At 38.5% G+C, this 25144-nt stretch overlaps 1 protein-coding gene across 1 annotated transcript in view; it reads left to right on the top strand.

Annotated features, from left to right (window-relative positions):
• The window catches only part of LOC137497198 (A disintegrin and metalloproteinase with thrombospondin motifs 12-like), a 273946-nt gene extending 249434 nt beyond the window's left edge, over positions 1–24512 (top strand). The window contains exons 13-14 of the mRNA XM_068225728.1: positions 3101–3224; positions 24383–24512. Of these exons, the coding sequence (XP_068081829.1) occupies positions 3101–3224; positions 24383–24512 (254 nt within the window). The remainder of the gene's footprint in view (positions 1–3100; positions 3225–24382) is intronic.
• The last annotated feature ends 632 nt before the right edge of the window (positions 24513–25144 follow it).

Raw genomic sequence — 25144 nt, 5'->3', positions numbered from 1 at the left:
ACAAGTATGATTTTTTGTTTTAGTATGCACGTTTTCTTTCCAGTGTTCTTTCCAGAGAAAAGTTATTCTGAACTTAACGGAACTTCTTTTCCCTGAAGAGGTCGATGACGTCATTTGAACTTGTTTAAATTAAAGCAATCTCCATCATCATCATCATCATCATCATCATCATCATCATCATCATCATCATCATCATCATCATCATCATCATCTCATCATCATCATCATCATCATCATCACGTTCTACCTTCTCCCTGTAGGTGTCGTCGGTAGGATATGTTCACGATAACTCCTGCCTGTCGTAAAAGTCGCCTAAAAGGGGACGCAGGGACTATCAGCCTAGGAGCGTGAGTTGCAACCATGGGTCCTCTAGCTGAGTCTGGCACTCATTTTACTTAGCCGTTTAACGCAACTCACCTTAATCCTTCCTATTCAGCCTCCCTTGGTTTGTCAACTCTTGATCTTTTCCGACCCCGATGGTATTACGTTTGCGAGGCCTAAGGAGACTTTCTTTTCACCTCCTCGGTGACCCTTCCCTTTATTTTTCTGATACCTTCGTTCTTCGAAGTATCGGACCCTTCCAGTTTCCTCCTGATTATTGATAATAGAGGATGGTTACCCAGCTGTACTTCCTCTTAAAACAATAATCACACCGGGAGAGTTGGCCATGTGGTTAGGGGGCGCAGCTGTGTGCTTGCATCCGGGAGATACTAGGTTCGAAACCCACTGTCGGCAGCCCTGAAGATGGATTTCCGTGATTTCCCATTTCCACGCCTGGCAAATGCTTGGGCTGTACCTCAGTGAAGGCCACGACCGCTTTCTTCCCATTCCTAGGCCTTTCCTATGCCATCCCATAAGATCTAACTGTGTCGGTGCGACGTAAAGCAAATAGCAGAAAAGTAATCACCACCACCATTAAAAATATATATATTACCATCATCCTTGAAGAAAAATTGGTGATGTTTAAAACACCAACAAAAGACAACAGGATAAGGCAAAAATGTTCCCTATATCCCTGCTACCATACCTGTGAATCTACGAGAGTGGTATAGGTCCCGTACCTGCATCACCCAAACGAAAACATTTTCTCCCGCCTCGAGGCTCACTCTCAGCCAAGATTCGTGAAATATCGTGCTCTCATGAGGTTCGAATTGCTCACAGTTTGCTCGTTTAGAGAGAAATAAACTTTCCTGTTTCTAAATACCTCTCCATTTTACCTCCGGGAGACTGTCCAGCGCACCCAATACACCAGAGAACCCAGCTATTCTGGGAAAGCAACGAGCTAAATAGAAGATTGACAGCCTTCCTTAACCTCTCTTTGTCCCAGTTGCGTAAGTTGTAGTTTAATGAACTATGGCGATAATGAGGCAACTACATCGGAAACATTATGCATTATGCGGTATTCTGTTGTTCTGCCAACATCACAGGCGTCACCGATCACTCCTTGAAATGTTCCAGTTGCATAGAACCGCAGTGCTATTAGAAGGCGATTTCTAGGCGATATCCGATAGATCCTCCTAGTAAGGCATTCCAATTTTTCGGCAATTATATCTAAAATATTACTCACTCTTTCCTTTCGTAATCGAAATATTCTGCGGAACAAACCATCGCTTAGTTCTTCAAATAAATCCCGCCTCTTCTCTTACTCTCCCTTCACCCCTTTCACATTCATTAACATACTGGAGATATAACCTGTACTTGTTAAACTCCATTTTGGAATCTTTATCACAGAACAAAAATAAATAAAACCTTACCACGGTTTTCTTAGATAACCGCTCCTTCACGGACGGTAAAGATTACACCGCTATAAAACGTCGGTAAACTCGAAACCGAGCTTGGTGCAACAGAAATACGACTTTATCCTGGTAAATTATAAAGTTTACCGAGGTATTCCCTTTACCGAGGTTGGTGCACTCGGGCATAAGAATGACATTTGTGCATAAGATGTGAAACACGTTACGGCTACTACAGAGTAACTTCAAGATATTCGTCGGGTTACTGGAGAACCACGGTACAAACACTGTATTACGTCTCACTGCCTGGCGTTAGTATAAAAAGAGAATTAGAAGTTCAGACTCGAAAGTAAGCAAAGTGCGATGGACCCTGTGAGAAACATGGTTTTCCATGGTTCCCCATCTTCACAGCAGGCAAATGCAAGCCACGATTCTCAACAGTGCCGGGAGGTCCCGGTACCATATGAGGAATGTTTAGCCTGTCGGCCCAATTAGGTCCTTGAGTGCTAGTGCTTAATATATTTATATCTAGAGATTGCAGTGATGTTGATAATTTGTGGACTGTTACTACAAAATCGCACGGACCAGGATACAGCCTGCACCCCTCAAAGGGGTGATTTGAGAGAGAATATCCTTACGTCTCCGATATCGAAGATCTTCAGTGTCATAATTGCCTAGTTTCTTAATCAGTGTCTTTTGGTCTCAGTGAGCGCGCCATAGAATTTAGTAACAGTCCTACGAATCCTATGCTAGGGCAGTACTTCAATTAAGGCTGCAGTAGCTTCCGTCCTACCGTATCATCGCCACAAGACATATCTGTGTTGATGCGATATAAAACAAATAGCAAAATAGTAAAAAACAACCTAAATTTCCGAAATCTACCTCAGTGGTAGTGAGCGTTTGCGACTTATTCATGGATGTGCCAAATGAGACACTTGTGAGGAACTGAAGTAGCATTAATTGGAAGTGGATAATTGCAAGGAATTACGCGACTGCGTAGTATTAATACAGTTTCACCACTTCCAGCATCTTTTAAAATATCGGCTTCAAACAAGAGGTTCTTGAAAGAAAGTCTTTTTCTGCGAAGGTCAATTTTTGTGCAGTTGAGTGTGCACGGATAATGACAAACGCTAAAATAAATGGCGGTGATTGAAGTATTCGCCCACTCGCCTTAACAGTTGTGCACGGGTTTGCCAATCGTCACCTAAGCTTTTTAACCCATTCCTTGTGTATACGTCTTCGTACTCATGCTCTACTTAAATTATCAATTAACTGACAACACTTCCGATCTCTCCACGTACTCTATACTCTGTACAGTGAACTGTAAACTTATGGATATGTATAATAAGGCAATTTCCTTTACATAGGTTACCAGAAGATTATCACTATTCCAGAAGGAAGTAGCAAGATAAATGTCCTGGAGGTTAAAGGGTCAGGTAACCTCATCGCCGTGACCGATTCAAGTGGAAAACATCTTCTTAATGGCGACAAGTAAGTCTTCCTTTGAACTGTAGTTTAGCTTATTGCTCTTATTATGGGAACCCTGGAATGCCCAGCCAGGACGGAAAGTAAGTACCTAGTGCACCTGTCCAGGGCTTCAGTGCATAATAATAATAATAATAATAATAATAATAATAATAATAATAATAATAATAATAATAATAATAATAATAATAATTCGTAAGTGCATTAGCTGAATGGAAAGTGCGTGATGAGATCTTCGAAGAACAACCCTAGAATCGAAGTCACATCAATCCTACTTCACAGTAACCGCGACTAGACTTTAGAGCAAAACGGGCCGATGGTGCGTCCTGATTAATGGGCATTAAATGAAGCATGTATAAGTAGGAGTTTCTGAATATAAGAGGAATACAACATCACTACTAAATTAGAAGAATGATATTGAACCCTTGTGCCACAATGAAGGATACCTACTTTCCTTACCAATCAGCAATTTTCATGAGATCTGTATCTTGGGTCATTTCGTGTTCTTCGTAACTTGCTGAGGTAAAAGGTAGGGTTCAGTAATCTTAATCTATCTACTCAAATGAAAGGTCTATTCAAAAAATATTTGTATTTTATTTATGAAATTACGGAAGAAAATATTAATATCAATATATTTTGGGACTCAATCTTGTGCACTTGACACCACAATAATTTAACACAGAGGATCAGAATACTAGTTTGAGCCTTTGACTTAACTGCCTGATGGGCATCCTTACTAGAAACCATTGTCTCAATTATTAAATAAAGAAAAGAAAGTCTGGAGATCCTTAAATTCGGCTTCCATGTGAGACTGCATGTACCATCGTAATGATTCTTGATGGTCCAGCCCTCGTAACACGAACTCTGGACTCTGGGTATAATTAAGACACTCCAAACCACACAGTGGTCGTACGGCATGGACCCTTAATTGAATCGATGTGACCTGCGACTATGTCATGGACTGACCTCTAAACTTCTAAGTTACTTTATAGTCATTGTGGACGATGACCGCAAGGAAAATGATGCTATAGTGGCATATGGCCCTAATGTAAGTCACTGATATTGATGACCCCATGACCATTCAAGTTTCTAAGCTGAAGCCTAAACACAATTAAGTTACATCGGTTGATGACCAAAGTTTCCACTTTACTAATCCCAGCACATTTAATGCTGAATCAATCAAAGTCAAATAATGCAACAACAACGCTCACAATACTTTGTGGCAGTAAAATCCATTACCTTCAGATATGTCCCCTTAAGCGTTACGTTAATATTTGAACTTTCCCAGAAAAATAAACTAAGATTTCCAGAATTCATCTTCAAGTTATTCAGTTGGTTTGAAGTTATTTCACAAATACGGTTTCCACTGAATTCAATAATTAAATGATTTAATGAATCTTAATAAACAACAAATTCTGTCCCGTCGGACGATTGGTTTCTTTCACAAGTCCCTACTCAAATTCTGACGTAGTTATTTTTTCTAATCCTGTTTATCGTCTTTAGAATCTTGTGGCTGGAAGAAATTTTACATAATTTATTTCCATCATTATATTGCACCCATCATTTGAGCCTGTTGGGAAATGTAATTAATTATATTTGATACTGGATGAGAGATGTTCATATATGTCATCAAAATTATATAAATTATGGGACATTCAGAAGGCCACTGTATATGAACAAAGAATTAGAAGAAGCCCAAGCTTCCTTTCTTTTCTAGAAGAAAACGCTATCTCTGTAAGGTAAACAGTGAACACCCGGTCTGTTGCATCAGAATAGAAATTGCGTAGTAGCAACGGAAAATTTCACTGGATGAGTGAGACAGAAAATGACGAACATTACTACCTGAAATCCCTTGATTTGAAATGAACTCGTCCATACAAGTGACTGGCGAATATATCTGGCCCTATCAGGTTTCACCATTCAAATAATTTCAAAGTTAGCGGGACGGAATATTTAATCTACCTGCAATAAAGGCAAATAATTAAGATGGACTTTATAACAGCAGGATATTGGTATTGATCAAGTAATTTAGGACCAAGCAAATGCATCAATGGTAATGGAAAATATTAATTGCGCACAGAACACTCAGTTAGCAACAGAGATGGGCAGTTCCCGATAATATGGAGTTGGTTCGACAGCGCAGGGGAGGAATTAATCCGACTAACGCTCCCAAGATTATAAAAAATATTACAAACAATTTTTGGATCACGCTATACCAGTATATTGGCACGCATTTTATATAATTAATTGAGTAATGCATTTCATCTCTTGAACATTTTATTTAGGAGACGCACTCCAACGGGGATTTTTGTGTGACAAAAGTATGTATCCTTCCGCCGAGAAATAACTCACCTACGGCAGAGCCCGCAATTCGCAACAGTTAATTCTTCAGGAGGGGTCGCGATGATAAGACGCGTGTTGAGTATCGCTCCTTATTCGTAATTATTTACAGTGAACAAAGTGTATCTGTCTATGTATACAAACAAAGTTATGCCGTAGAAACACCAAGTGCCAATAACAGTGTTTTTCAGAATATCAGGGAGTAAAAATGATGAAAAAACATATTCTATGATTCAATATACATATTGCCGACACGAGGTTTTAACTACACAATTGTAATACGAGTTTGTTATGCTCACTAGTGCCGGAATTGTAACATTCTTACATGCAAGGAGATCACTGCAGTCTTGAGAAACTTTCCTTCTTCTGCGGTAGTCAGTCAGCTGGCAAGCAGTTTTTTGGGGTAATCTCCACTTTCACCAGCGAGCTCTCTCAAGGCTAAACGCAACCCTCGCATTTTAAACTTTTCTTTTGTCAAGACCGCAGAGAAGGCCGACAACACCAGGTATTTGACGGCGTGTGTATGAAATGAAAAGACGTCTAAGACGAAGAATGTATTAACAGTCTTTCGCGGTTGAGCACGAGATAGGATCTGTACATATTAAATGATTAGTGTTCTTATACAAGAAGTACGGTGAATATATCGTGTGAAAGTGTAAATCATCAAATATAATATTTTCTGTGTTAAATAATAAAGTATTAATTAAGCAATGTGGATACATCAAGGAAAATGAAGAATAATAATAACGGAAGAAACATGGAATACTAACTTCTTATGGCGGGATTCACTGACGGGTGGAGTAGTTGCTATATGTGAGTATTATTATCATATTATTATGTAGAGTCTAAAACATATCTTTATTGTGATTTAGATGTAGGTACGCGAGTCGTAGATTTAGACACGAGGGCAGTCAAATTATTTAGGGTATTTTTTCTCGTCGTGTTAATATGCTTAGATACAATTATTGTTATTATTAATATTAATATGGTACTACTTCAGGTTATTTGTAATGATTCTTACGACTGTAGGAAGCATAACTTCAGTTTGATGTGGTGTCGTAAACATATCTATCAATCCAATCAATCCCCATGGCACTACAGCCCTTGAAGGGCCTTGGCCTACCAAGCGACCGCTGCTCAGCCCGAAGGCCTGCAGATTACGAGGGGTCGTGTGGTCAGCACGACGAATCCTCTCGGCCGTTATTCTTGGCTTTCTAGACCGGGGCCGCCATCTCACCGTCAGATAGCTCCTCAATTCTAATCACGTAGGCTGAGTGGACCTCGAACCAGCCCTCAGGTACAGGTAAAAATCCCTGACCTGGCCGGGAATCGAACCCGGGGCCTCCGGGTAAGAGGCAGGCACGCTACCCCTACACCACGGGGCCGGCGTAAACATATCTATTTTGAGATATTCATAGGACCGTCGTTGAAAAATAATGTTTTTGTTAACTAATTAACTAATTAATTAATAGTGTTATTTTATTTGTGTGAACTAGCATATCTAGTTAGGATTGGGGGAATTCAATTCGATATTGACCAGGAATTATTTGATTCACTATCATAATTTCAGTAAAGATGATAGTAATATTTTTTTGTAGTGGAATCTTAGTAAAAAGTTGGGTGATTATTATTACTATAAATATTTATAGCCTCGAGTAAGAACTATTTGTCATTGAAATGAAAGACGTTGAGTGACGATAGCAGTCAGAGATTGTTGAGGTCCATATTTAATAGAATATTGTGGTATGTGATGTCATTCTCAAAGGATAATGGAGAGATTATACGTTAGTTGTTGACTGAAAATGTAGAGAAAGCAGCGATGCAGCTGATATCAAATGAATGCTGGCATTATGAAGCCGAAGTGACATAGTATTGAAAGGCAGATATGCTGAGGAACCAATCGAAGATATTAAGTAGTTGAAAGGACCTAATGATGTATTTGTAGGCTAATGGTGACTCAACATCGAATATTGATACGTAAGACTTTACTGAATATTTTGATTGACACTGAAATATCGTGTTGATACGTGGAACACCCAATTAATGTATTAAGATTGTTAGATTATTGCTTGCCTTCAGGAACTACTTTTTGCGTAACACTACATATTATTATTATTATTATTATTATTATTATTATTATTATTATAAATTTTTTTATTTTTGGCCTTTTTTGTGCTACGGTCTTTAGATATGATATGAACCTCATTTCATGAGTTAATATAATGATTTTCATTGTGTAACAGATTCAGTAAGTCACGAGATTAATTGGTTTATGGTCGTGGTTAGATGGTTGTTTCAGTGAATTACTATTATCTGTACACTGAAATTAACCAACAATTTTATGAATCAAAATGACCTGATATGATGATTGTCTTTGAGAAAAGTTGTAGATACGACCTTTAGTGTATATTTGTAAATAGTCAATGATAGTTTGTTGTTCCCACAAATAATTTGTTTATCATGTTAGGCTATTTCATTTGACTGTGTCTCTTGTTGTAAATAATACAGTACTTTTAGGATCTATTTTTCTTAAGTGGGAGAGTTATTTATCTTTGGTTTACTTTAGATTAATTTTAGGGTAGGACTCGCATACAATATAAGGAAATGTTTTAGATTATAATGCAACAACAACAAACCCCAGAATTTGACATGTTACTGAACTGGATGGTCTGAACTAATATTTATGTATTTTAAAATTGTATGTTAACGGAATATGAATTACAGTTGGACGGTTCAGTAAATCTATCTGGGTTCATCCTTTTTATATGTCCAAAGAATCTTAATCTGTGTTTTCTGATGTCGCTGTGAATGTTAGAAAATTGTTTGATCTCCTGACAAAGAAATTATTATTAATTTAAAAAATAAATATCCTGTAGGCAATTGACATTTCTTTATTTTACACAGTGAGCAGTCTCTCTCTTTTGAATTGAAACATGTCATGGCAACTATAATTAAAACAAGTGTTTATTAAAGTATATACATGAGAGTAAATTGTAATCACCAGAGGTGTGATCGATTGGAATATGAATGTTCTGAATCATAAATTTTATATACACAGGGGTAATGAATTATAGTGGACACCAGTGGCTAATTATTATTATTATTATTATTATTATTATTATTATTATTATTATTATTATTATTATTATTATTATTATTATTATTATTATTATTATTATTATATATTTTGCGAATGAGCCCATTAGGGCTACGCAAAGTACTTAGAGACAGGCATTTGCCTTTCTTTGTGCCCACACTTCCTTCATTCGTTTGCTGTGTGCTTCTTTTCTCTCTTGAGACCATGTTGTTCCGGTCTTCTTCTTTGGTTTTTCCTCTTGGTCAACTTGCCACTTATGAACTTTGGTTCTGAAGATAACTCGGCTTTGGATGTCTTCAGGTGTAATTCCCGCCAGTTTGAGATCTGTTTTAATTTCACCAATCCATTTTATTGTGTCCGTTTTGGCTTTACCTCGGTTTTCATAAAATTCAACTATTTGCTTGGTAAATCTATCTGGGTTCATCCTTTTTATATGTCCAAAGAATCTTAATCTGTGTTTTCTGATGTCGCTGTGAATGTTAGAGAATTGATTGTTTGATTTCCTGTTTTCCTCTAAGGCGGTACTGTTCATCTACGAGTTTTGGGCCTAAAATTTTTCTAATGATCTTGCGTTCCTTTTTCTGAATATTTTCTAGATCAGTTTTCCTGTTCAAAATGAGTGTCTCTGATCCATAGAGGCATTCTGGTTTTAGTGTCTTAGTTTTGCATGCTTGGAGAGACACTTTTTGTTATAGATATGTTGGGTGAGTCTATACGCAGTTTCCATTTTTTGGCATCTAAGTTCATTGGCTTTTGTTTCCATTCCATTCTCCTGAATTAATTCACCGAGATATTTGAATTGCTGGACCAGTTTTATTTTGCCATATTTTGTCTCCGTGAATTTAGGGGCTTCTTTGTTGCAGGTCATGTATTCAGTTTTTTCAAACGATATTTGGAGGCCGACTTTTTCCGCTGTTTCTTTCAGGAGTTCGATCTGGTTTATGGCTGTTGAAACGTCACGAGTTAAGATTGCTAGATCGTCCGCAAATGCCAGGCAGTCTACTGTTAATTTGCCCCTACCAAGAGTGATTGGTTGGTTCCTGTATTACCTTTTCAGGGACGCAGTTGAAGAGTAGTGGAGAGAGCCCATCTCCCTGTCTTACTCCTGTTTTGATCGGAAAAGGGTCTGAGATTTCCCCCAAGAATTTAACCTTAGATTTTGTGTCTGTCAATGTCTCTTTTACAATTGCGAGTGTTTTCCGGTTTGGACCCTGTTCTTTTAATATCTGAAACAATGATTGACGATCAACTGAATCATAGGCCTTTTTGAAATCAACAAAAGTACAAACTACATTTTTGCTACAAATTCTCTGATGCCTTAGGATTAACTTTAGGTTCAAAATTTGCTCTGGACATGAACGGCCTGGTCTGAAACCTGCTTGATATTTTCCAATTTTTGGTTCTAGTTGCTGTTGGGCTCTATCGAGAAGGCACTGAGATAAAATTTTGTAGGCAACAGATACCAATGAGATTCCCCTGTAGTTATTTACGTCTGTTCTGTCTCTTTTCTTATGTAAAGGGTGAATTAGTGCACTTTTCCAATCTTCTGGAATTTGTTCTGTTTCCCAAATCTCTTGGATGATAACGGTGAATTCTTTTATAGTATTTGGACCTGCTGATTTGAGTATTTCTGCTATGATCCCATCCTCACCTGCAGCTTTATTCATTTTAAGTCGTTTTATCTGTCTGGTAATTTGTTCTTCATCCGGTGGTACTGAATTTGGGTTTGTGAAGTCAGGTTCCTGCGGTGGAAATCTTTGGAAATTATTATTTGTATAAACCATTTTAAAAATCAGTCTGTGTCATGATTTCATTTAGTTGGATAACCATCCTTAGTTAGTTATATCTTATGCATCCCTAAATCGACGACAGGAACTGATCGCGACTGAGATGGATCTCACAGTTTCGGTAAGTATATTCTTTTCAGGGGCAGCCGTGGAAACAGTGAACTTCAAGTCAACACCGAAGCAGCTCTAGAAGGGTGCAATATCTCGTTTCATGCTATCATTTTAAGTTTAACCTAATACTAACAATTATTAACACTTGGATAACTCTAATAATTAAGTACACAACAAAAATCTGCATAAGTAACTCGCCGTACAAAGTAAGCCAATTACTATGTCATATCTCATCATGATGTTTCCATGAAGCTTTGTGCACCCCTCAAAATATATCAGTCATCACTACCATCACTCTATATTTTGGACAACCCTGACATTGGCTAACCTCGCTCATTATATTCTAACTTCGCGGTTTCAGATATACATTACGATCTCAATTAAACAAATTCACAGTATATAATAACCCGCATGTTACTCCCGGATAAAAATTCAACTAGTTCTCGCAAATTTAATGATCCCCGTTCCTAAGAATGCAATCTCATTTTCAACATGTAACAGGCAGCGCAACCCGCGTTATCTTCGAACTGCGGACTCCGATCAACTGGCGGCATTGGAAACAAGCGATCCTCGCTCTCAGCTTTGATATGAAACACATGTTCTCCGCCATGCGTAACTGATCGACAAGAATGAAATCTTCGACTTCGCAAATAAAATTAAATATGATATTATTGACCAAACAGATATGCACATAGATTTTACTTTTAAATGCCCTTCAGTAATTGTGCACGTCGCATATTAACACTTGCGTGGATTCTCTCACACTTTTTCATCCCAACATTATACAAATGTCATCCTCGGGCTCACATTAAATCCCGGCATCATTACAGGCTTCCAATCACCTAATTCGCAAATCCTATCTCAACCAACACCTCCTAGATAATAAGGCCTAACAACAGCGTAGTGACGTCACGCTACGGAGGCGATGGCAATGCAGAGAAACGCGGAACATAGTTAAACACAGACATGAATTTAATATTTTTTGCCAATGGAATAATTTATTTACTAACAAATAGCGTTTCAAATTTGAAGGATATTGAATTATACTGACGTTATTACCGTATTTTACTGACTCTGCCATTAAAGATAAACAGCAGGCAGTTGTAAAACACGACAGCATTTTGCAATGTTAACTCACTTAGGCCGAATTGCTAACATCACAACAGAATGTTACAAACATATTTCAATTTAAATAGGCATTACGTGATCTTAAAAGAAAACTAGCACGTATAATATTAGCATAGGCCTAACATCTAAGCTGATGTAGCATCACTGGCAGTATTTGCACATGAGCCTACAATGTTTCCTCTCTTGAAGTTCATGTATGGTTTAATGAGAATTTCACCTGTCATCGATGTTACCAATTTGTCATTCTGTTCGAAACCTTTATGTATTCCAGAAAGTATGTAAGTTTCTAACCTAATATTGGACTACCATTCGGACTGGAGCATACTCTTTTAAAAGTATTGACATATTGTGGCAACATTAAATTGCTACTGTCTCATAAATTTGTAAAAATCGCACGGCGCAACAGCCCTGAAGGGCTTGGTCTTGGCCCTGCTCAGCCCGAAGGCCTGCAGATTACGAGGTGTCTTGGGTTCCACAGGACGAATCCTTTCAGCCGTTATTCTTGGCTTTCTAGACCTGGGCCGCTATCTCACCGTCAGATAGCTCGCAAATGTAAACACGCAGGCTGAGTGGACCTCAAACCAGCCCTCAGATCTAGGTAAAAATCCCTGACTTGGCCTGGAATAGAACCGGGGCCTCCGGGTAAGAGGCAGGCATTATATCCCTTCACCACGGGGTCGGCCATAAATTTGTAAACATGAGGAGATATCAGACAGAAGGTTGAACAAATAACAAGAAAATCATGCACATACTCCTTTATGAACTAAGAAATGTTTTAACTGCGACTATTAAATTAACTGTGGGGACATCATCCTCGGTGTTCAATTCACCAACTAGGACTATAATTAACTTATTTATTGAATCTTTCTACACATTGTTACAGTCATTCCTTGTAATGCAGCTATGATGTTTTGTAACTAATGAATATACCGCATTTGTATTAGTAATTTTGTCCACATATACATTAGAAATATTTTTACTTTAATAAAACCCGTTTAGAACAAAGGCCATGTCTTATAAGATGATAACATATGCCATGCAGTATGGTTGCCTTGATGTATCGACGTACAGAAAAATTACTTACGTTCCCTTCATCACAGTACATCAACCATCAGGTAACGTGTTTATTGTACTTTTCAGCTGTGTTGAAATACTGTGTATAGATATGTATTATACTATCTTCAATGGCTCTGTTTATTGCTCCTTTCTATTCTACATTTTTGTCTGGTTCTTTTAACTACTCCTCTTCCAAGACCATGATTGTCAGAGACAGCAGTGGCTTATATCTTTTCCAACTGCCCATCATATTTATAGTCACATTCTGGCAGGATCAGTACCAGTTACTTCCCATAAAATATCACCGATTTTGAAATGTCTGTGGCATACCTGTAAAATAATGTATCACCGTGAGCGAAATTCGTGCATTTACAGAGTGAATCGGCCTACACCAGCAGCTCCTGTAGCTGGTATGTTTTAATGCGTATAATAATAATAATAATAATAATAATAATAATAATAATAATAATAATAATAATAATAATAATAATAATAATAATAATAATAATAATAATAATAATAATAATACCGTTGCAATAATGTATCCCATGATTGTGATCTAACATAACCTTATATCACTGAAGAGTAAATATGCCTACATATCACCAGCTGTTGCGTGTAGTTAAATACGTCATAGGCCTATACTCTTATGATTGTGTGAGAATGTAATAATAATAGTTACTCACCATTGAATTATTAGTAAATCTGTAGTCTTGTCTTGGAATTGCACGTAAACATATCTGCCGCATAACCTCGTCTTTCTTTCCACGACGCATAATTACGCACAAATACTTTAATAATGAACAACTTCACAAAAAATTATCTCGTATTTTTATTAAAAGCTGGATTTTCACAAAAATGACTGGCAAACTTTACTGTTATTTATTGTCAGTCAAACAAAGTTTAAACAGACATAGAATACCATTACACTTCGTGACAGATATTCACCGATCTGCATTACTCAACACGACAGCGCGATTACACCCGATTGAAAATGGGTAACCACGAATATCTTGCACCAGTTCCATCAAAATTCAAACAGAAAATTTTTACGTCAAATAAGACATCTTGACATCACAAAAATATAGGCCAAAATTCACGGAAATGACGATCAACTTTGGACGTGATATCACTCTGTAACCCTCACTAATAAGTCTTTTGCAACGTGTTACACGGCACTCGCAATACTTTAAAAGCCGGGTTGAGCGGCTTAGACGGTTGAGGCGCTGGCCTTCTGACCCCAACCATGCAGGTTCGATCCTGGCTCAGTCCGATGGTATTTGAAGGTGCTCAAATACGTCAGCCTCGTGTCGGTAGATTTACTGCCACGTAAAATCCTGCGGGACTAAATTATGGCACCTCTGCGTCTCCGAAGACCTAAAAAGTAGTTAGTGAGACGTAAAGCAAATAACATTATTATTGTATCCAAGCAAAAAAATAAAACAAATTACCTTTCGTCATATTTCTGACATTCATGAAAATATATGGGTAACCAACTGCGTCATAAATCCCCATTACAAAATACATATAAGTTTGACATCATGAAACAAGTTATAATATACGGTAAGATGGCATTCACCTACCTTATGTGCATGTCAGCGTCCATTTTAGGCTCGCCTATGACCCTCTGTCATTTTATTTAGCCGTTTTTACATTTCTGGCTTTGCATTTGTTTTTCTTTATGTTTCCTCAAAATAAAGCGTAAAAAAAGAAATGCCCTTCACTCGGCGTCTTCAATGATCGCACTCGACTGACTGTATTTGCTACGCGCACACGAATAACTTTCTTTACAACACATTTATTTAGCACTTTATAAATACTACTTCGGTATCTTGACCGTCTTTTTATCAGATTACTTCTGCTGTGAACAACTATCTCCACATGGAGTCAAGACCCCGGCCACATCGGCCAAAAAGCTGTTTGTTGGACTTAGTCTACTTCTTGACGATCGATTTACTGAACAGTTCAACCCTCTCTCTCAAGCCTCAATGATACAAATGCAGGGGTTTCAATATGGCTTCCCTTCTTATTTTAGAGGCGCTATCCCCTCTGTCCAGGCATTTTTACTTTGCCGCCAAGAAAATTTTGCGTATTTTTTCCGACTTAGTGGAACTGTGTTAAAAAGAGTTTTTGCTGTAACCTCGTACTTGCTAACTTGCTAGCGGCGGTGTTCACGAAGATTTAAAATTTATTCTTACCACATTAACTGGTTAAATGACCTCATTTGATAGGCACTATTTTCTGAGGACTTGGCGTGGCTAAAATAGGCACGCGCGTCACTCATTGACATATCCACAGAAATAGCTTAGCAGTCTCAAATCTGTCTTACTAAAGGCCAATTGTCTTATAGATAAATACAGGACACTTATTATACTGCGTTCACTACTAATTCTATCATTTAAACATACTTATTCAACTTAAACTTTCTTCTGTATCCATCCACTTTCGACACGTGCGGATGACGTCACATCTCATAGCGTGGGAAGGAAAGTAGCCACCGCCTTGCCACGTATCACCTCTGTGATATAAAGGATATATTCGAGCTCCTCATCACAACTGACATGGGGCCTCATGTAGTAACTTTAATATTTCAATATTTTTAAGGTTTTACAAATATAAATTTTATTAAGCTGAGAAAACAACACTTACAAATATTAATATAGAATGTGCCATAAAATTTAACATTAATTAGAAATTTGAGGGATTTAAATAGGTGAAATTAATGTTCATCTGTCCTTTCAGAATTTGCATTCTGCACCGAATAATCCCATACTATTTGAGAGGGCTTTCCCTCATTATTATTTCAACTATTCACACATTGTTAAAAACACTCATTAATGGATTGGTGAATTAATTATACATAATAATAATAATAATAATAATAATCGTATGGCCTCAGCTACCGTTTGCAGACATTTCGATTTGACGCCATCTGGCTGTCTGCTCGTCAATTTCGACGTTCCGGTTTACTCTGTCTGCCATCTAGCGGACCTAGAGTAAACCGGATCTCTCTTGGGCGTCTATGGCTGAGATTTAATTAATTTTGTCGGGTAAATACCAAATGTATCACCAGAGATCTTTTACATGCCGACATCGTACGACATGGAGTGTCGAATGGACGTTTTTCCGCCCTTCAAAAATCCGACTACCTCTGCCGGGTTTGAACCCGCTATCTTGGGATCCGGAGGCCGACACTCTACCACGGACCCACAGAGGCAGCTATTATACATAATAAAAGGCACAATTACAATAATATGTTATGTAATCGTCATGACTTCATATTTATGAGTTGAATTCCACTGTATCATTATCTTCTGTGATCAAGTGATCAAGGCAATAATCTAACTATGACAAACACATCCCAAAATAGCTGAAAGTCATATTATAACTCCTACTAACTAACCCCATTATTATTTATAATGATGTGAATAATCGCATAGGCATATTTCGCCGGGATTATGACTAATACCATGGAATAATATAATACAGAAACAACGCTGAACCTATGGACAACATATTGACGATAATACCATAATCTCATATGTAAAAATACACTTATCTGAAAATAAACACACATGATATCACTTTTAATGTATTCACAAATATATGGAAGGAGTAGTCCTTCCATCACCAAAATGACGGTGATGATACTCGTCGCCCTCAGATGGGTTCGAACCCGTGGTTTTCTTGCAGCTGGATGCATGTTTTTAATCCCTAAATCGAAACGAATAAATGAAATAAAATTTGGGAGGAATTCTTCCGTTTCCTAATATGTTAATTCAATTACAACGATGACAATTAACTATTCTGTGTGTGAGTGTTTGTCGTATATTGCCAGAAACGAACAATCAGTCAACATCCAAAAAGTTGTGAAGCCTGCGGTCTGGTCATTCTCCTCAGACCCCTACTGTAAATCTTCGAAGCATATTCAGGTGGCACATTCACTCAACGTAACGGTAATCTGCACTGTCTCACTTAAGGAAGGATATCTCTCTTCCCTCAGCTGCCTCTATATTAAAATTCGAGCTAATGCATCCCCTTAGAGTACAAATCTAACATATTGTAATGGTTATAGCGTCCGCCATGCCAACTTGCTATCGGTCGTATCGGCCCCACCCCCCTTACGCTCGTCCGCGCCAATCACGAGCAGCACTTAAGTGCTGACCTGGCCCTTCTCTCTTCTGTCCGTGGTCGCGCCGCATGGGACAACGGAAATTACTCGACAACCAATCTGGAGTCTTCCATCCCGCGAGGTTCCTGGATACATCCAGCATCCGGACTGTTCCAGAAGGGTCGGCGCAGCTATATAAGAGAGGAGTGACTGGCCTGGAATCAGTGAGAGGTAGAGTGAGAGTTAGACGGAGTGAATGAGTGAGAGCGAGATAGAGTTCACTGGTGTGAGTTAGCGAAGACCGCAGTCAGTGTTAGCCTGGGCTGAGACGTCAGCCTGATGGTGTATCTGCCTGTTGGAGCCGAGGACTCGATCCTGTTTCCCTGATGTCGTGTGTGTGTGCCCCTTGATGCCGGCTGCTGGAGGAGAACCTGGAGTGTTCTGGAGCAGCGGGAAGGGAACACTGGGTGCCGACGTCTGCGGACTGCGAACGGGGTTCGACGGATTGAGTGAACAGCGGATACTATCCCGACCTGCCAGACTGACGTGTAGGCTATGGACCGTGACAGCGCTAACGAGTGTGACTGAGTGGCTGAGTGAGTGTAGAGTAAATGATCGATGACTGTGTGTGTGTGTGTGTGTGTGTGTGTGTGTGTGTGTGTGTGTGTGTGTGTCATTGTAGATGGAACATGAGAAACTAAGAGAGAGAGAGAGCGCGCGAACCGTGTAAGTGTACTTGTGTAACTTGTAATCTCGGCTATCGTCTGTGTGTGTGTAAATCTGTAATTGTAGTGCTAAGTTAATAAATCTTAGAAATAGGACGCTACCAGATTCTGTACTCATTTGTTTATTTATCTACCCGCCAACACGTTACAATATTTTGTTCCCATATGGTTTTATTCAACCTCATTTTGCCGTTATTAGTGTGGCATGACTCCTCACACTTTACACAAATTATCTCTGACACATCTCCATTCTGCTTCAAACTATCAATTGGCGACGTATTGTCTGACCATCGTTCTCAATTTGACATTCCAAACACACACATATTTGCATAAGAATTTATTCTTCGGGACATTTTAAAAATTTACATATTATATCCACGGTCTAAAAATCATACTTGCATCCGATGTTGTATCTTCAACTTCTAAAATACTCTGTCTTACGCATGTAGTACAAAGTAGTCTACGTACTTTCTGAGGATACACAACGTCTCATCTCATGATAATAATTGAGATTATTTAAATGAATACTACTCCCATTCATTATAACACTTCACGTAGAAGAAAATAGCAATACTAAAATCTTATAATTAACACGCATTAATCTTCCCAAGGGGTTAAACAAACTTCTAGTTTTTATACCAGTGAACAAATTCCCACTACATTAAACTAAGAAACTATAATCCCTTTGAAATAGCCTGCGATCATCATTTACATACATACATACATACATACATACATTGCATACATTATCATTATAGACTGTTATGCCTTTCAGCGTTCAGTCTGCAAGCCTCTGAGAATTTACTAAACGTCGCCACAATCCTCGATTTGCAACTAGTGTTGTGGCCTCATTTAGTTCTATACCTCTTATCTTTAAATCGTTAGAAACAGAGTCTAACCATCGTCGTCTTGGTCTCCCTCTACTTCTCTTACCTTCCATAACAGAGTCCATTATTCTCCTAGGTAACCTATCCTCCCCCATTCGCCTCACATGACCCCACCACCGAAGCAGGCATATGCGTACAGCTTCATCCATCGAGTTCATTCCTCAATTAGCATTTATCTCCTCATTCCGAGTTCCCTCCTGCCATTGTTCCCACCTGTTTGTACCAGCAATCACTCTTGCTACTTTCATGTCTGTTACTTCTAACTTATGAATAAGATATCCTGAGTCCACCCAGCTTTCGCTCCCGTAAAGCAAAGTTGGTCTGAAAACAGACCGATGTAAAGATAGTTTCGTCTGGGAGCTGACTTCCTTCTTACAGAATACTGCTGATCGCAACTGCGAGCTCACTGCATTAGCTTTACTACACCTTGATTCAATATCACGTACTATATTACCATCCTGGGAAAACACACAACCTAAATACTTGAAATTATCGACCTGTTCTAGCTTTGTATCACCAATCTGACATTTAATTCTGTTGAATTTCTTACCTACTGACATCAATTTAGTCTTCGAGAGGCCAATTTTCATACCATACTCATTACACCTATTTTCAAGTTTCAAGGTGTTAGACTGCAGGCTTTCGGCACAGTCTGCCATTAAGACCAAGTCGTCAGCATAGGCCAAACTGCTTACTATATTTCCACCTAACTGAATCCCTCCCTGTCATTTTATACCTTTCAGCATATGATCCATGTAAACTACAAACAGCAAAGGTGAAAGATTACAGCCTTGTCTAACTCCTGTAAGTACCCTGAACCAAGAACTCATTCTACCATCAATTCTCACTGAAGCCCAATTGTCAACATAAATGCCTTTGATTGATTTTAATAATCTACCTTTAATTCCATAGTCCCCCAGTATAGCGAATATCTTTTCCCTCGGTACCCTGTCATATGCTTTCACTAGATCTACGAAACATAAACACAACTGCCTATTCCTCTCGTAGCATTTTTCAATTACCTGGCGCATACTGAAAATCTGATCCTGACAGCCTCTCTGTGGTCTGAAACCACACTGGTTTTCATCCAACTTCCTCTCAACGACTAATCGCACCCTCCCTTCCAAGATGCCTGTGAATACTTTGCCTGATATACTAATCAATGAGATACCTCGATAGTTATTGCAATCCTTCCTGTTCCCTTGCTTATAGATAGGTGCAATTACTGCTTTTGTCCAATCAGAAGGTACCTTACCAACACTCCACGCTTATTTTACTACTCTATGAAGCCATTTCATCCCTGCCTTCCCACTATACTTCACCATTTCAGGTCTAATTTCATCTATTCCTGCTGCCTTATGACAATGGAGTTTATTTACTATCCTTTCCACTTCCTCAAGCATAATTTCACCAACATCATTTTCCTCCTCCCCATGAGCTTGGCTGTTTGCTACACCACCAGGATGATTTCCTTTTACGTTGAGAAGATGTTCAAAATATTCCCTCCACCTCTCCAGTGATTCCCTGGGATCTATTATGAGTTCACCTGAATTACTCAAAACACTGTTCATTTCCTTTTTCCCTCCCTTCCTAAGATTCTTTATTACTGTCCAGAAAGGTTTCCTTGCTGCTTGACCTAGCCTTTCCAGGTCATTACCAAAATATTCCCATGACTTCTTTTTGGATTCAACAACTATTTGTTTCGCTCTGCTTCTTTCATCTACGTACTAATCAATCCCTGTCTGCCTCGGCCCTTGTTTGGAGCCATTTCTGATAAGCCTTCTTTTTACGTTTACAGGCTGCTCTCACTTCATCATCATTTACATTTTACCTAATTAACATGCAAATTTTACTTATTTACAGGTGGACAATGACTTTCAACATAATCTTTTTTGAAATGTACTTATCTATTGTCATCATTCTTTTCCGAGATGGGCACATCCATGTAGACTTAAACTATCATCTCGACGTCTTCGACGTCGTGAGGTCTTCGGTTCGTCCCTATGATCAGGTCGTCCATGTTGTAGATTTTGACTAGGAGTTGAATGATCTTGAAGACACCCGATACACTATGATGTAGAATAGGTAGGTAACTCGTAGATTCTCCCTCAGGGCCGACGATCACCCGTTCAGACATGCAATGTGGAAACAATGTGATTATAGTTGCGTCAATTTTGTGATACGCACTACAATAAAATATGGTTAGAATTACTCGTGTACTTAAGTAAGCCAACCCGATAACGATAATGTCCTTCTGTTTCGTCACCCTGATCCTCTACTCTCCATATACAGTTATTAACACTCAAATGTTATTGAAGTATCGCATACACACACTAGCACTGTAATTTGATGTTAAGTATCTGAATTTTGCCTAATTTAAAACACCTCAACATGTAAGAAAACTCACTCATTGCGTTTATATATTCGGCAGATAATGCCCATTTATTATTATTATTATTATTATTATTATTATTATTATTATTATTATTATTATTAAATTCTCCTTTCAACTCTATTGTCGTAATGTTGACTACGTATTCACGACATTTCACTGTATTTGATCAATTGTACTTCAATTGCGCCACAAACACATTCATTTACACATATATAAAAGTAGCTGAGATACCACGCAGTTCACCGTAGGTAGATTATTCCTGGTTCACTCACTTCGATGATTACAACATAGTACGGAATATCGTAAATATACAAACTCTTCACAATCTGTGGCATATGAGTAATGAATGTACTCAAAGTAACAATTCACACGGTGTTTCGCCACTTATATGTTACAAGCGTAACACTGCACCACAAATAAAAATGTTGCACAACTTCACTTGATCGTGCGAATCACGACACGTCTGAATGGTCCGATAACACAGGAGATAAATAGCTAGACAGTCTTCAAGTCAACTTGTTTTATGCTGAAGAGGGTAAAAATTGAGGGTGGGAGGTAACCACGCCTACTTCTCGGATATCGTTCCGGTAAAAACCGTTTGTCGGAATTGATTTGCATATCAAGAGATAGCTCTGACCTTCTATATCCTACTGATAGAATCTTATTCCCGTGGGATCGTAGGTTTGATCATAATCATCAAAGAGTCACCTAGCACTTTTCCAACGGTTGACACTACGCCATAGCAAAACTCAACATAGGCTCACCTCGCCAGACTCATGACGACCTCTCGTAATTCGCCGCACCCAAACACAACGCGTAATTGATGATACGTTAAGCAATTGGCAATTGCTGTCATAATTAACTAAAAAATTATCTGATTATGACGAGTTTTTACTTATGAATATTTGGTCCGTATGTCAGGATTCACGTGATTAATGTTATTATTCTCACCGATGAAAATTTCGAAACAAATGAAGGTTGTTGGCTGGCATAACCGAATACACGAACACATATTTAGGGAATTACATCTCCCTAAGTTAACCCGACTTAATTAAATACAGCCCACTGGCCGTCACGTGGTTTTTGCCTCTTCTAACTCACTTTTCTAATTGCTGGCTAGCGTATGACTCACTTTCGTCGTTACGCGCAAAGAGACTTTTGTGCCTTAAAACAATGGCGAGTCGTTCGTGTCTCGTGTAGTGCTAGAATCTGCTAGTTATGCGACTAATCATCATAGAATGACGCGGAAAACGCATATTATTGTTACAGGGTGTCCCGATATGTTATCTACAGTATCGTGAACGGTCACATTAGTTAGAGGAACGTGAGTTGGATTCTGTCTCAGTAAGTGGAGTGTTGGACGTATGATCTCAAATACGCGCCATTAATCCCCGTTCATGTCATAGACATAAATTTGAAGAGCAGGGAAGTATGTTGACGTGTTTAGCACCAGTGATGGTGACTTCAAATTATTATTATTATTATTATTATTATTATTATTATTATTATTATTATTATTATTATTATTATTATTATTATTATAAAACTTCGGTGGTAACATATAATAAAGTTTGCTGTCTCAGTCAGAATTTCGGATATTTCTGACTATAAGACAGCTACCTAATTACATTCTGTACTTTCTCCCAGACACCGTACGATTGCTGAGATGCAAAGTCACCTCCGTACAGGCCATGAAGGCCCTTGGAGGAGTGGAAGGTAAAGGCTTCCACCATTGTTAACCTCGGCGCGTGATGGGTAGAGTGGTTAGCTCTACGCCCGGTACTCATTTTTGGTGTAGACTGAGTGAACCTCAGGGCCATATGCAACTCCGGAAGTGGAAATCTCGTTTCTTAAATGTTACGACTTCCTGACGGGGATTCGAACCCACGTCCTTCCAGGCGAACCGAGCACGCCTTTACCGCCTCGGCCAGGCAGCCCCTAGTTGCTGAGTTAACAATTGAAATAATATGTCACTGTACAAAATCAAGCATAAAAGTTATTGAATTCCCTATTACGTTGTACTCAAATGAATAATAGGATTTTTTCTTTTCTTAGTGGAAATTGTGCTATTTCCATCCAAATAGTTGTAATTCGTAACTTGTCCGCTTCAACCCTGTACCTCTGTACAGACGAAAAAGAAAAAGAGCGCATGGTGCTTTATAAGTTTCTCGCAGGTACACTTTTCTACAATAGATATAATATTAGTTGTGGAAATCCACAGGCTTTTTATCTATATGGGAAATGAATTATATTTCTATAATAATTGAAATAAAGTCTGAAAAATATTATAAGAGTGAAAAGCATTCCGTACCATGCATTCGTTTTTCTTTCAGCGACCATACTTTGTAGCGTGTCAGTTTTCTTTGAACGTAAAAATAAAGGAAAATTAAACCGTATCTGTTAATGAAAATAATAATAATAATAATAGTAATAATAATAATAATAATAATAATAATAATAATAATAATAATAATAAAAATAACAGTAAGAATAATAATAAAATAATATTATTAATAATAATAATAATAATGTTTTACAAGTCCCACTTACTACTTTGACGACTTTCGGAGAAGCCAAGGTACCGGAATTCTGCTCCACAGGAGTTCTTTTCCGTGCCAGCAAATCTACTGTGGTATTTGCAGGTGCTCAGTAGATTTATTGACACGTCAAAGAGTTACTTCTTCTTAAGCCGTCGTCTCCAAACGGAGGTAGACGATCCACACGGCCAGCTCCGATCTTGATGTTGCAGCCATGCCATGTGGATTTATTGGAATATCTCTCAGGATCTTTAATGCAGTGGTTTCCCGTTGCCTTCTGTATCCTAATGCCGTTGACCAAACTGGTTCCTCCGCCTTTGGAGACAATTTCTTGTCCCCAGGACAATAGAGTGCCCTTATCCATACCCGCTCATCCACTCTCAAAGAGACTGTTGGCACTTGGTATAGGGGATCTCCTTATACCGGGAGATAATCGGTCCCTTCATTCGTTAGCCGCCTGCATATAAAATATTATTTTTATATGCAGTCTTTGCCCCCTCTCTACCGCGGGGAGGTGAATCTCAGGATTTCACCGTCATTGAAACAAGCACCAAATGGCATTTCCTTGTTTCTCTGGCTCTGTACTAAATTCCGGCAACTCGGCATCTCCGGAACCGTAAAATTAGTCAGTGAGAGGTAAAGCCAATGATATTAGTATGTAGAATTCCGCTCCTAATTTAATCGCTTTCGTTTCAATAATTTGAGCTTCGTGAAATGTTGAGTGGTACATAGGTAAATCAATAGGAATCTATTCCAGTAAGCTGCATTTCCCCTGCCGCTTACGTCGTCGGTGACGGGTTTGTACCTTACACTCTGTACTCTGCTCTTCTTGGAGGAAAATCTGGAGAAACCTGTACCATTTTCCCTTAGCCTTTCCACCCAATAATAATCCCACCTCACCACTGCTCGCATTACAGAATTCAAGTTATAACGTCAGTAAATGCTTGACTGTCATACAACGTTTTACGGTCAAAATTTCGTTTGTTTCAGGAAAGAACAGCCTGATGGCGAGTACTCATTCGGAAAAGGTGTCATTGGTGTGTATACCCATGTGGAACCAAAGAAGGAAGAGTTAATCATCAAAGGGCCTACGAAGCAAGAGCTTATTCTTCAGGTTTGAATACATACCTTCATATTTTGTAACATCAGTGAGGTAATGGGCGATATCCAAACCATAGCGAGTAGAAGGAAGAAGTGTGATCACTCCCCTAGTTCATCGGTTCCTCCGCTAGGCCGCTCTCTCAGCAGTATTTGAGCCTGAGCTTATAAGTCAGCATACGAATAAAATACAATTATTGCATGCAAAATATTATGCTTTACTTACCACTCTAGAAGTCAGTTGTCAGATAGTTTAGATAGCTTTCGGGTAGACTTCGTGGTCTTAGAAGATTTCAGATCCTTTCTAATCTGTCTTGTTACAAAATAAAATCGACATTTCATATAATATAACACAAGTTTAGGGATAATGTTCGCAACATGGTCATTTGCAACAGAATTACTACATAACTGATAAACAAGTCTCACGTTCATAAGCTGAAATGAAGTAGGGTCTATATGTGCAGACGTTAGCTTGTGGCAAACTTTCAAACCTGCAAATTTATGGCAGTTATCCATTTCAAAAACTTGTCGATAGAATTTAAAGTCCACAACTTCATTATTTTATTGACTTGCCTTTTGTCGTAAAAATTATTTCTGATGCACTTAATTGTATGTACAGCATCTGAAAAGGCCCAAAGTCTCCTACTAGAATCA

This window comes from Anabrus simplex, chromosome 1 (assembly GCF_040414725.1).
Source record: "Anabrus simplex isolate iqAnaSimp1 chromosome 1, ASM4041472v1, whole genome shotgun sequence".
Taxonomy (NCBI): domain Eukaryota; kingdom Metazoa; phylum Arthropoda; class Insecta; order Orthoptera; family Tettigoniidae; genus Anabrus; species Anabrus simplex.
This window is presented reverse-complemented; position numbering and strand designations above follow the sequence as displayed.